Here is a 15,089-nt window from a genome sequence, read left to right on the forward strand (position 1 = left end):
ACCCCTTTCTGTAAAAATTTCTGCAGGCGTCTAAGGTCCAATATTAAGCAAAAAAGCATTTAGCGATGAATGACAGTGGAGATATTCCTAGCCCACCGCTGTCACATACGATTCCGACTTCACCAAGAGTTTGGGGGAAAAAACACGATGTGACATGGGGCACGGAGTTCGATGTTTAGTAAATGCTTTAAATGTTATTTGCTTCTACTAACTGAGCAGTATTACTACTGAAATTATGTAAGGTCATATTCATTACTACAAATAAGCAACACATTTGAACACGAACGTTACTATAATATATGAACCACTGTCATGTTTACTGGTGCCGGTGAAGTAGCGAGTTATAGTTACGGTGCAATTTAATACACGTGTACTATTTCAGCTTTCTGGTACCGACTTGCTCCAGTGAGTAAAAATAGATAAAAAAATTCCTGGCAGGCGCCAGAACGCTGTTCCGACGCTTTTCGGCCGAAATTAAGTCCTGGTACAGTTTGTAGATATTGAAGCCACAGGGCTACCGGACTCACTGATGCTCTCGCCAACCTATCCCTGAATTTTCAGATCTATTTGCCTCCATCTCAGAGTGTGGAAATAATCATGTAACTCACATTCAGTGATTCCAGCGGCGCACGCGCCTTGAATCTCGTCGTCAGTATAAACAGCTAGTCTCACAGTTTCTTAACAGTTTCCATCGCTTTTAATTTCCATTGAGGCAACGGCCTTGCCGCAGTGGATACACCGGTTCCCGTGAGATCACCGAAGTTAGGCGCTATCGGGCGTGGTCGGCATTTGGATGGATGAGCCTCCAGGCCGCCATGCGCTGTTGCCATTTTTCGGCGTGCACTCAGCCTCGTGATACCAACTGAGGAGCTACTCGACCGAACAGTAGCAGCTTCGGTCAAGAACACCATCATAACGACCGGGAGAGCGGTATACTGACCTCACGTCCCTTCTATCCGCATCCTCCTCGGAGGATGACACAACGGTTAGATGGTTCCGGTAGGCCACTCGTGGCTTGAAGACGGAGTGCTTTTTTAAAATTTCCATTGCTGATCAAAAGCATTGCCACAAAATGGAGATACATAAAAATAAGCTGCTATCCAAATATGAGTAATACAAATATTCAGTGGGCTATTTTACCGATATAGATAAGGCACCGGAGCGCCCAATGACTGCGCAGGAATATCGGCTGCTGGCCCAGCATGAGAGGCATCTCGTGCTGGCTCAGAGTTAGCAACACTGGGCAGCACCTCGGACCTGTTCCTCAGGCATAGGGAGTCAGCCGTGCGACCTGCTCCCTCTATTCCCGCAGCACTACAGGCCGATTAGCCTCTTGCCAACTCTCAGCAAGATCTATGAGCTCCTCCTGCTAAGACCCAGACGGGAACATATTACCAGAGAGCAACTTCTGCAGGATTTCCAATTCGGATTCCAGCAGAACCACTCTGCCCCACAACAGATGATGAGAGTGGTTGAAGCAGCCACAGAGGGCTTCAGCCGTTACTGCGGGATAGTGCTACTAGACTTAGCCAAAGCCTTTGATTCAGTATGGCATAGAGGGCTACTCTACAAGTTGTACACACAAGGGTTCCCCGGCAGCATAGCAGCATAGTTAAGCAGATCAAAAGCTATCTCTCGAATAGAACTTTCTCTGTCTAAGTAGAAACAGCCACCTACACCAAGAGCCGTATTCGTGCAGGGGTGCCACAGGGATCAGTCTTGGGGCCCATTTTGTACAGTCTGTACACTGCGGACACACCAACGGCCCCCTGGTGCACACCGCACAGTACGCTGACGATACAGCCTTCTACACAAGGAATCTGAACAAGGACCTGGTCATCCGTAGGCTACAAAGGGTTTTAGATCACACAGAAACTTGGGCCCGTCACTGGCGAATCACCATCAACTCCGAAAAGACACAGGCTATGCTGATTACCCGTAGGCTCGGAAGGCGCGAACCTCCTCAACGCACCCCCCCCCCCCTCCACCTTCACCTAAATGAATCCCAACTCCCCTGGCGTAGAACCGCCAAGTATCTTGGCGTAACCTTGGACTCTCGCCTTTCGTGGAAACCCCACATAGACGAGGTCCACAGGAAGGTCTGCACCAGAATGCCCATCCTGTACCCAATCCTCAACTCATCCAGCTCCCTTCCCTACTCAATAGGAGTGAACGTATACCAGGCCCTGATCTGTCATGGAATATGTGTGTCCTGTCTAGGGATATGCGGCGAAGCAGCACCTGGACAAACTCCAGAGGCTGCAGAACCGTGCCCTCAGGAGGGCACTGCGTCTACCTCTCGGATTCCCCATTGACGATTTGCGTGCCGCTGCAGAAATCCCACTCCTGAAAGAGCGTTTTCAAGACCTGGCAAGGGCCTTCTATGAAGGTTCTTCCAGGTCGGGAAACGCCCTCATCCACTCCCTAGGTCGGTATGACGTGTCCCGCGATAAACATAATCGCCCCATGACGATCTTCGACGACTAAGTCGAAGAGTAAATCCCAATATTTTCCCAAATCCTGCCCCTACCCAAATAACCCCAATTATCTCGGCAAACCTCAGGCAAGTACGAGACACACACAGAACAATCATCACACACAGAAGCACACAGGGGAGTAAAAGCCGCAAGGCTACAAACTCCCCCGCACACTTCCCCAAAGAGGGGAAAGTAATAGATGCTCCCTTTTTCGCCTTTCGCCCAGTGATACGCGAACCCACCACCGTCTGCCACCCACCTCAAATGGGGACAGATCGGACAGATGTTGTGTATCAGAAGATGCAGCGAGACCCGGGTCAGCAGGGGTTTCCAACGGCACCACAAGTGTCGCAGGTCTCGTCACCAGCTCCCCGATGTCGCCGCAACTTGGATTTTTAGCCAGAAACATGTCGACGGTAGGCAACGCAGCTTCCAGCTGTCTTACCGACAGCAGCCAGTTCACTACGTGTCTGCTCATAACACGCATAGTCCCTAGCCATATTGTAGTGTGTTCACTTCCAATTGATATAAAACACAGCATCGTCATTGAACAACACACAGTCTTTAGTAGAATTAATATTTTCATCCAATTTATCTGCAAACAATTCACACACGTGCATGTGTCTGTTGGGGTTATAATCATTTAAGTGATGCAATATCTGTAACTTGAATGGATGAAGCGCCTCCTCTTCCAGGATTTTGTGGATGGTTGACCCTGGATCACCCAACTTCGTGGATGTCCGACAAAGCGATTTCTTAGGGTTGGCATAAACCTTGACAAAGACAGACTCTTTCGTTTCGGCGGAAGTTTGTGGTCGTCCGGAAGGGGGCTTGTTCCAAGATATTGTGGGGTTTCCTACCGTGGGGTTTCCTACGAGCAGTGGCGCACTAAACCTGTCAGAGGCCCGGGCCGGCAAAACAAATTGAGACTCCCCTTGCTGCCCCCTCTTACCCTCCTCACAACGCAGGGGTTCTCCGAGAGTTTCAAACGCAAACGGAAGTCCCACATTGATTACCATCTTCATTTTGCGTCGTGATAATTTACAAGGTATAACGTTATTTTACATAACACTGGACGTGACTGCTCTTGTAATCTCGTTGCTGTTATTTAATAATTTGTTGCCCCTTATACGACAGAAATCATTACATGATTTCTGTTATTCGAATCTGTTATTTATGGTTCACAACTAAGTCGTCATAGAGCGAGCTGGGTGTATAAAATTGAATCCCTATTTCCCAAACCAAGGCGAAGGTCACTGCCTGCATAAAACTTTGTTCAGTGCATGGTGGAGGGTTTACTTACGTATTTCAAAAAAAGCCACAGTGTTGCTCCGATCTTGATGAAATTTTGTACATTTGATCTTCAAAACAAGTGGAACCTCACCGTTTACGTGAAATTCCATACGGTGTATGGCGGAGGGTACCTTACAACAGAATTACACACCATTTGACTGATCAGCTTGGAAGTTGGCTCATGTATGTATCTTTTCGTGGTGAAGGCATTTATACAAGCCAACGTATGCTGGATGGCGGAGGGTTGGTCTACCCTTAAAAACATTCAATATCGTTTCGTCAATTAGCATCAAACTTGTCAGACATACGTATTTTTTTCATAGACGGGGAAAGAGGAGATGGCATGACGGACACGGAGGAGGAGATATACGGAGAGAGGAGAACGTGATGGTGGCGAGGAGGGGGCGGGGAGGGGGAGGAGGTGCGTCCAGAGAAGTGAGAGAAGCAGATTAAAACAGAGAGGGAGCAGCAGGTAAACAGAGAAAGGGGGAAGGTGGTGAATGACTAATGGAAGACTAATAAATACATAAATTAGGGGTGTTATTGTGAATTTGATGTACTATTAGAAAAAGCGGAGGAGGGGGTGGACAGAGACGGGAAGATGGATAGAGAAGGAGAGAAGGATGGAGAGGAGGAGGAAGTGTTGTGAGAGAGGAGAGAGGGGGATAGATGGAGGAGATGGAAAGAGAGACGGATAGGTGGAAGGAGGAGGTGGATAGAGAGACGAGATAGGACTGAATGGACAAGAGAGTTGAGGGAAGAGGGGATGAACTGGCATAAAACTGGGATGAGTAAATTTCCGGGCAACACCGGCTTACTGTTAGTAATTAGATAAAGATTTACGTGACAATGGGCGTGTTCATCTGAAAGAAATTACAGAATATTTTCCTATGGTTAGATGCGGCGTATAAAGTCTCGATAACTAGAGTGTTGTTCTTGATGTCTACAGATGATAAAATTCGTTGCTTAATATAGATGACTCCACCAAAGTTCATCTAGTTGGAATTTCATCTTTTTAAAATGAACCACATAATAATCAGCTGAAAATGCTACTATTGGAGCACAATAAAGGCAAATATGATCGTGTTTAAAAGGCTCTGACAGAAAAGTGGGCAACCAGTTGTCTGAGTCCTCATGCCGCCTTCCTCACCAAAAATTCTGGAACCATCACAGGACGAGTGACCATGTTATGTAAAAAATTTACCAAGTAAAATTTCAGTTTTGTTGAGTTAAAAATTCTATAAATAGCAGACTTTGTATTAGAACTTTAGAAATACCGTTAAAAGCGTACTTTTGTGAATGAGATCCGCCAAATACAAATAATTAGTTTCAAAGGACATATATGAAAACTCCAGAATCAGCAAGTTAACTTTGCGAACTTATTGATGCTGGTAAAATGTGTGTTGTATTTACACACACCGTTTTGAAACAACAATATTTTTAAGGCCACAGCAAATCCCAGAATTTTACATCACGTAAATTTTTAATCATCCAACTTTTCGAATCTCTAGACCCGCTCCGTGGTGACGCTAGTGTTTCCGACTACAAATAAATATCGTAACCTTGAACTTTCCGACTGACATGAAAATAAGAACATCCCTTCACATTATATCCAGGCTTAGGACTGGCTATGCACGTAGTACATAGGCATGTTTAAATGTTTTTTTCCCTTTTTCATTTTTTTATTTGTCGTTGTTTTTATTGTTGTTTGTTTTTGTTGTTTTTGTTATTGTTGTTGTTGTTCAACATTACAGTAGCAAATTGATAACCTTTTTTTTCTCATCAATCGTAATTTCTTATTCAATTTTTTGTAAAAAGGCTACAGATTTTAAGCACCTTTTTAAATCTCCAGTCTTCATATTTTTCATAATGTCTTTTAATCTTTTGTCAAGATCTATGTACCTTTCCTTATTTTTTTAAGAGGTAGGCCAATGGATCCTTTTTTAATTTTATGAATAGCATTCACTGCCTCCTCCTTCAGCTTTTGAATCAGAAAGAACACATTTGGATGTTTCTGATTTATTGAGGATTCAGTTTTCTATGTCAACATTCGAAAGCATTCGTCGTTCTGTGTCGTTGGTTATAAACATTCCACATTTCAATAGGTATATTAGAATTTTCCATCCATTGATCAACCATATAGTCTGCAAATGCTGTGATCTTCTCTCCATTGGGCATTTGTTCCATTATTAAAATCCACGCTTTATCGACAGTGTTAAGTGGTAGATGTGCCACTGCAGTGCAAATGCGACAAAACAATCGACTTCCTCCCTATCGCTGTAGTCTTCCGTTAATCCCAATTCCTGTATCTTCTTCCACAGACACTGATTAAAGTGAAAATTCGGAATGACTAGAACAAGGGATCGGTTGGTAGGACATGTTCTGAGGCATCAAGGGATAACCAGTTTAGTATTGGAGGGCAGCGTGTAGGGTAAAAATCGTAGAGGGAGACCAAGAGATGAATACACTAAGCAGATTCAGAAGGATGTAGGCTTCAGTAGGTACTGGGAGATGAAGAAGCTTGCACATGGTAGAGTAGCATCGAGAGCTGCATCAAACCTGTCTCAGGAATGAAGACCACAACAACAACATGTACTACGTTCATAGCCAGTCTTAAGCCTGGAGCACTGCCAGTTTCCTTAAACTTGGTGATTAATTTAACGACGGCAGTGAAACACATACGTTGACGATAAGGATGTAGAAGGGGTAAATTCTTCCGCAATTTTGCAATACGACCATCCTTCTCGTCCACTTACAGGGTGTTTCAAAAATGACCGGTATATTTGAAACGGCAATACAAACTAAACGAGCAGCGATAGAAATACACCGTTTGTTGCAATATGCTTGGGACAACAGTACATTTTCAGGCAGACAAACTTTCGAAATTACAGTAGTTACAATTGTCAACAACAGATGGCGCTGCGGTCTGGGAAACTGTATAGTACGATGTTTTCCACATATCCACCATGCGTAGCAATAATATGGCGTAGTCTCTGAATGAAATTACCCGAAACTTTTGACAACGTGTCTGGCGGAATGGCTTCACATGCAGATGAGATGTATTGCTTCAGCTGTTCAATTGTTTCTGGATTCTGGCGGTACACCTGGTCTATCAAGTGTCCCCACAGAAAGAAGTCACAGGGGTTCATGTCTGGCGAATAGGGAGGCCAATCCACGCCGCCTCCTGTATGTTTAGGATAGCCCAAAGCAATCACACGATCATCGAAATATTCATTCAGGAAATTAAACACGTCGGCCGTGCGATGTGGCCGGGCACCATCTTGCATCAACCACGAGGTGTTCGCAGTATCGTCTAAGGCAGTTTGTACCGTCACAAATTCACGAAGAATGTCCAGATAGCGTGATGCAGTAATCGTTTCGGATCTGAAAAATGGGCCAATGATTCCTTTGGAAGAAATGGCGGCCCAGACCAGTACTTTTTGAGGATGCAGGGACGATGGGACTGCAACATGGGGCTTTTCGGTTCCCCATATGCGCCAGTTCTGTTTATTGACGAAGTCGTCCAGGTAAAAATAAGCTTCGTCAGTAAACCAAATGCTGCCCACATGCATATCGCCGTCATCAATCTTGTGCACTATATCGTTAGCGAATGTCTCTCGTGCAGCAATGGTAGCGGCGCTGAGGGGTTGCCGCGTTTGAATTTTGTATGGATGGAGGTGTAAACTCTGGCGCATGAGACGATACGTGGACGTTGGCGTCATTTGGACCGCAGCTGCAACACAGCGAACGGAAACCCGAGGCCGCTGTTGGATCACCTGATGCACTAGCTGCGCGTTGCCCTCTGTGGCTGCCGTACACGGTCGCCCTACCTTTCCAGCACGTTGATCCGTCACGTTCCCAGTCCGTTGAAATTTTTCAAACAGATCCTTTATTGTATCGCTTTTCGGTCCTTTGGTTACATTAAACCTCCGTTGAAAACTTCGTCTTGTTGCAACAACACTGTGTTCTAGGTGGTGGAATTCCAACACCAGAAAAATCCTCTGTTCTAAGGAATAAACCATGTTGTCCACAGCACACTTGCACGTTGTGAACAGCACACGCTTACAGCAGAAAGACGACGTACAGAATGGCACACCCACAGACTGCGTTGTCTTCTTTATCTTTCACATCACTTGCAGCGCCATCTGTTGTTGAAAATTGTAACTACTGTAATTTCGAAAGTTTGTCCGCCTGAAAATGTACTGTTGTCCCAAGCATATTGCAACAAACGGTGTATTTCTAAGCTGCTCGTTTAGTTTTTATTGCCGTTTCAAATATACCGGTCATTTTTTAAACACCCTGTAGGAGTACCAATTCCACTCGTTCTTCTTCAGACAGAGCCGCCATTCAACCTGGAAAAAACAAAATTTATTAGAATTATTAGAATTTGTTATATTATTATTTATTAATATTTATAGAATATGGAATATGCATTAGAATGTATTAGAATACCTTACGCACCCAGACTTTGTGGACACACTGTATGTCCGGTGAACGAATTTAAAAAACCAATAAATGAATGGAAAAATTTATTCGAAATAGTTTTCAGTGAAATTTATGTAGCGTATCCTTGATTCATAATCAGCTGGAAGTGCCAGTTTTCGGGAAGTGATCCGTTATGCTTGATTCGTCGCGAAATTTTTGCCAATACGTGAAATCCCCAGCCATGTCCACGACGTTTCTTTTCCAAGTGAGATTCACACGAAGAAATGTCACCTGCTTTGTGCGATGCTCGTTGCATTGGGAATTTCTATGTTCTGAGTGTTTCTACGATCGGTATCTTCCTGACGAACAAACAGAAGAATAAGTACAACAATTAAGAATTTATGTAAGAATGAAACATAAGAATATGAGAATTTAAGATTGTAACCCCTGAAAATGTCACAGGCACAAATATTATATAATAAATATATGACACTGTGAAACCCAGCTGTAATTTTGCAATTAATCTAACTCCTATTGTATCCCTTAATTTGATAAGAAACATTCGTCTGTGAACCTTATATGAAACTGTGTAGATAAATTAAAAAAGTAAATAAATAAAAACAATAATCATGTTTCAAACACGGGACACTAAGTCGTACGCCGCGACGCTAGCCACTATCTCACATTTGGGCTGAGCTTGTCGCACGCTAAAAGGCATCTATATTACGCTGAAAACTTTGAGGGTCGTTTTATCAGAAACGGGCAAACCGAGACACGTGTTCGGTTATTTTGGCTTCATCTCCACTGAGAGAAGTTTTCGGGAAATCAGGTTATGGCACTTGCAGTGTTCTCTTCAGTGTAATGAAGATCACTCCAGATAACTGCAATTGGTCTACATTCTTTCGCATGGAGGACCCAAAGCTGCAGTCAGCTGATGTAGTAAAAAAAAATAAATCACACTTATACCGCTTTTAACTGCTTTAATAAAAGGAAAGAAAGAACATTACAATAACAGCAGTTCTTATGGCACAATAAATCACCCAGCTACTTTTTTAACACCTTTGCTTTATGTGACACTAAACTGATTATTTATATGCGTTGAAATGCAGACTTTTGGTTGTATACAACTCACAAAATTCCATTTTAAATTTTCTAGTCACTTTCACATTTTGTATTTCTCAGTTTTCTGAGCTTTAGCCAGCTGCTGCATAACGTAATAGTAAAAACCAGTTCAGCTCATTTCATAATTAAAAACACATTTTACTGTTGCTGTAATTGTTGATATTTCTAACCTGTTTCGTTTCTCAATCCTCGGGACATTCATGAGAGTACTCTTTCCACATCCGCATTTGTTCTGGAACTCTAAGATGAATTTGCACAGATTTACTAATTGCGAACATTGCTCTCCGCGTCCAAATAAATAGGTCCATTTCTCCTAACACGACTTACTGCACCAGTTATCACTATTCTTGCTGAGTTGTGAGACAGTAAACTGGTTGAGGAAGCAAAACTGTTCAAACAATGATCGTCTACTGATGAACTTTTATCTTGCAGAAATATTACTGTCCTTATTACTTCACTCCAAACAGGCTGTGGGACCATTCTATTTGAAAACGGAAGATTCTTTCAATTTCGTCGCTCATTTACACAGAAGCGCCAAAGCAACTGGTATAGGTATACGTAGTCAGAGAGAGGTATGTAAACAGGCACAATACGGCGCTGCTGCGCGCAAAGCCTATATGAGACAACAAATGTCTGGCGCAATTGTTAGACCTGTTACTGCTGCTACAATGGTAGGTTATCAAGATTTAAGTGAGTTTGAACGTGGTGTTATAGTCGGTGCACGATCGATGGGGCAGAGCATCTCCAAGGTAGCGATGGAGTGGGGATTTTCCTGTAACGACCATTTCACGAGTGTACTGTGAATATCAGGACTCCGGCAATACATCAGATCTCCTACACTCCTGGAAATTGAAATAAGAACACCGTGAATTCATTGTCCCAGGAAGGGGAAACTTTATTGACACATTCCTGGGGTCAGACACATCACATGATCACACTGACAGAACCACAGGCACATAGACACAGGCAACAGAGCATGCACAATGTCGGCACTAGTACAGTGTATATCCACCTTTCGCAGCAATCCAGGCTGCTATTCTCCCATGGAGACGATCGTAGAGGTGCTGGATGTAGTCCTGTGGAACGGCTTGCCATGCCATTTCCACCTGGCGCCTCAGTTGGACCAGCGTTCGTGCTGGACGTGCAGACCGCGTGAGACGACGTTTCATCCAGTCCCAAACATGATCAATGGGGGACAGATCCGGAGATCTTGCTGGCCAGGGTAGTTGACTTACACCTTCTAGAGCACGTTGGGTGGCACGGGATACATGCGGACGTGCATTGTCCTGTTGGAACAGCAAGTTCCCTTGCCGGTCTAGGAATGGTAGAACGATGGGTTCGATGACGGTTTGGATGTACCGTGCACTATTCAGTGTCCCCTCGACGATCACCAGAGGTGTACGGCCAGTGTAGGAGATCGCTCCCCACACCATGATGCCGTGTGTTGGCCCTGTGTGCCTCGGTCGTATGCAGTCCTGATTGTGGCGCTCACCTGCACGGCGCCAAACACGCATACGACCATCATTGGCACCAAGGCAGAAGCGACTCTCATCGCTGAAGACGACACGTCTCCATTCGTCCCTCCATTCACGCCTGTCGCGACACCACTGGAGGCGGGCTGCACGATGTTGGGGCGTGAGCGGAAGACGGCCTAACGGTGTGCGGGACCGTAGCCCAGCTTCATGGAGACGGTTGCGAATGGTCCTCGCCGATACCCCAGGAGCAACAGTGTCCCTAATTTGCTGGGAAGTGGCGGTGCGGTCCCCTACAGCACTGCGTAGGATCCTACGGTCTTGGCGTGCATCCGTGCGTCGCTGCGGTCCGGTCCCAGGTCGACGGGCACGTGCACCTTCCGCCGACCACTGGCGACAACATCGATGTACTGTGGAGACCTCACACCCCACGTGTTGGACAATTCGGCGGTACGTCCACCCGGCCTCCCGCATGCCCACTATACGCCCTCGCTCAAAGTCCGTCAACTGCACATACGGTTCACGTCCACGCTGTCGCGGCATGCTACCGGTGTTACAGACTGCGATGGAGCTCCGTATGCCACGGCAAACTGGCTGACACTGACGGCGGCGGTGCACAAATGCTGCGCAGCTAGCGCCATTCGACGGCCAACACCGCGGTTCCTGGTGTGTCCGCTGTGCCGTGCGTGTGATCATTGCTTGTACAGCCCTCTCGCAGTGTCCGGAGCAAGTATGGTGGGTCTGACACACCGGTGTCAATGTGTTCTTTTTTCCATTTCCAGGAGAGTATATCGTTGTGGCCGGTAAAAAAAATCCTGCAAGAACCGGGCCTACGACGACTGAAGAGAATCGTTCGACGTACAGAAGTGCTACCCTTCCGCAAATTGCTGCAGATTTCACTGCTGGGGCAACAACAAGTGTCAGCGTGCGAACCATTCAACGACACATCATCGATATGGACGTTCAGAGCCGAAGGCCCACTCGTGAACCCTTGATGATTACACGACACAAAGCTTTACGCCTCGCCTGGGCACGTCGACACCGACTTGGACTGTTCACGACTTGAAACATGTTGCCTGGTGGGACGGGTCTCGTTTCAAATTGTATCGAGCGGATGGACGTGTGCAGGTGTGGAAACAACCTCATGAATCCATGGAGCCTGCTTGTTAACAGGGACTTGTTCAAGCTGGTGGAGGCTCTGTAATTTTAAGGGCCGCGCGCAGTTGTAGTGATGTGACACTCCTGATACGTCTAGATACGACTCTGACAGGTGACACGTATGTAAGCATCCTGTCTGATCACCTGCATCCATTCATATCCACTGTGCATTCCGACGGACCTGGGCACTCCACACGTCCAGAATTGCTACACAGTGGATCCATGGACACTCTTCTGAGTTTAAAAAGTTCCGCTGTCCACCAAACTCCCCAGATGTGAACATTTTGTGGAGGCCTTGCAACCTGCTGTTCAGAGGAGATCTCACCCTCCTCGTACTCTTACGGATTTATGGGCAGCCTGCAAGATTCATGGTGTCAATTCCCCCCAGCACTAGTTCAGACATTAGTCGAGTCCATGCCACGTCGTGTTGCGGCACTTGTACGTGTTCCCGGGGGACCTACATGGTATTAGGCAGGTGTATCAGTTTCTTTGGCTCTTCGGTGTATTTAAATAAGCCGCACGTGTTGCGTATAACCGTTCAATATCTGAACGTACTTTCTGAATATCCCTAGCTGATGCAACATCTATTTTCTGCAAGATAGATGTCACTTTCAGTGATAAGAATTTCTTCTCTTTACGCCGTCCTATCACTTCTACAACATCTTTCAAAATCACTGTTACTTATACAGTATTGCTACTGACTTCTGGTCTCTGAAATACACTTGTCTGACAGTGCAAAAACTATAAATACAGCTCAGTTTGTGGATTCCGAAACAAGTTGTTTGAAATTTGGGTACTTTCTCATCTGAGAGGAAAAATACGAGTTCATATACATTCTAAGATAAAGAAAACTACAGATTACGGAGGAATTACCAGAAAAAGACCGAAGTAAGTAGGTGTGATATACATGTAGGTACAGACCAATAAATGATTACAGTTTCAGAAAAATTGGTTGATTCATTCAAGAGGAGAAGCTTCACAAATTGAACAAATCAGTAACGCGTTGGTCCACCTCGGGATCTTATGCAAGCAGTTATTCGGGTTGGCAATAATTGACAGAGTTTTTGGACGTCCTTCTGATGGATATCGTGCCAAATTTTATCCAATTGACGCGTTAGATAGTCAAAATCCCCTGTTGATTAAAGGACACTGCCCACAATGCTCCAGAAGTTCTCAGCTAGGGAGAGATCCGACGACCTTGCTGGACAAGGTAGGATTTGGCAAGCACAAAAACAAGCAGTAGCAACTCGCGCCATGTGCGGGCGGGCATTATTTTGTTAAAATGTAAGCCCAGTGTGGCTTGCTATGAAGGGCAACAAAACGAGGCGCAGAATATCGTCGACGTACCGCTGTGCTGTAAGGGTGCCGCCGTTGGCAACAAAAGCTGTCCTGCTATGAAAACAGACGGCATCCCTGACTATCCTTCTGGTTGTAAGGCCGCATGGGGCGCGACAGTCAGGTTGATATCACACCACTGCCACGGCGTCTCCAGAAACGTCACCGGCCTGGAATCTCACTGACTGGACTAGAGGTGTCTTCAGCGATGAGTCCTGCTTCAAATTGATCCCCTATGACTAGCGACGGCTGTCTGGATAACTACATCAATAAGGAATTTGCAGCTCACCACAGCCTGGGACCCAGTCATCACGAGTTTGAAATGGGACGAAAATATTACCATATTTGGTGAGGAAGCGAGCTTCAGAGACATCACAGTCAGCAGTACGCCTATATAGCGGCGAGGCAATGGCGACACAGGCGTCATTTATCACATGGCAACGGCCGAGGAGAGCTCGATCGAAAGCTCTTGGGATTTTAATCAGCCTACCTGCCACGCTGCCGAGATGAGAACATGATTCCACGATTTGCCGTGGTGAGCTTTCAGGCAGCCAGAAGAATCCAATTCAAACGGTCGTGAGTTACCGGCTGTCCACCTGCAACTGCCAGGCGTATTCTCGGAACTAAACTCGGAATGGATTGATGCGGCCGCTATAGCACAAACGGCGTCATCACAGAAGAGGAGCACAGAGAAACTGAAAGGGAAATTCATCCTGCTCTCTCAACAACAACTCGGGGCAGAACGAAAAACAACAGAACGAAAATCAATAGAACGAACTGTTATCAATATGACGGGGAGACATATCGACATGGGTGCCATTTACGGTAGGTCTTAACTTTGCACCAGAATCTCGAAGTATCCCTACCTATGATATTATAAGTGGGATTGAAGAAGCAGTTCCAAATATGTCTGGTGAGGGTGGAAACGAAATTCGTCGCGGAACGTGCTGGATTATTTCAAAATCCAAACTACCGCCCCTAGTTTGGATAGAGCCGAACGCAACGGACTTCGCACACTCCGCAATGATCCCCTCCTTATGGTTCTGCCAGCTGACAAAGGCAACGTGTCCGTCATTCTGAATAAAGCTGACTGATTCTCGAGGAGGATACTTACCGAAAATTTCCACAGGATCCGACATCAATTTTAAGAATTTCCTCCCTTAGGCGCCGAGACCACCTATGCTTTATGTGCTACCAAAGACCCATAAAACAGATTCTGCTCTTCGTCCCACTGTGAACGTCATGGCGTCATCACCTTACAGACTGGCATAACATTTGGCCAGTTTCCTTACAACGCATGTGGACCGTTGTGTGCATCGTATCAACAACGCCGACGATTTTATCAACTGATTCAAACATCTGCACCTTGCGCAAGGTGATATAACGGTCAGTCTTTATGTGGTCTCCCTATTTATATACGAGGGTCAGTCAAAAAGTAATGCCTCCTATTTTTTTTCTACGTTTAATTGTCAGGAAATTTAAATGCAATTACATAGGTTGAAAACCACAACATTGAGGATCATTTTGTCATTTTTCAATGTAATCTCCGCCCATCTCTACAGTTTTGGTCCATCTTTGAACAAGGGCATGTATCCCAGCACGGTAAAAATCACAGCTCTGCTTCCTAAGCCATTGACGCACGGATGTTTTGACGGCCTCCTCATCTTCAAAATGAATCCCACGATGAGCTTCTTTTAGTGGCCCGAACAGATGGAAGTCTGATGGTGCCAGGTCAGGGCTGTATGGGGGATGAGGCAAAACTTCCCATCCAATTTTGACAATCTCGTCAGAGGTGTGACGACTGGTG

At 45.5% G+C, this 15,089-nt stretch overlaps 1 protein-coding gene across 1 annotated transcript in view; it reads left to right on the plus strand.

Annotated features, from left to right (window-relative positions):
- The first annotated feature begins 1,168 nt into the window (after positions 1–1,168).
- The window catches only part of LOC126335954 (uncharacterized), a 107,706-nt gene continuing 93,785 nt past the window's right edge, over positions 1,169–15,089 (plus strand). Inside the window, exon 1 of the mRNA XM_049999431.1 lies at positions 1,169–1,229. Coding sequence (XP_049855388.1) covers positions 1,169–1,229 — 61 coding nt within the window. The remainder of the gene's footprint in view (positions 1,230–15,089) is intronic.

This window comes from Schistocerca gregaria, chromosome 2 (assembly GCF_023897955.1).
Source record: "Schistocerca gregaria isolate iqSchGreg1 chromosome 2, iqSchGreg1.2, whole genome shotgun sequence".
In the NCBI taxonomy this organism is placed as follows: Eukaryota; Metazoa; Arthropoda; class Insecta; order Orthoptera; family Acrididae; genus Schistocerca; species Schistocerca gregaria.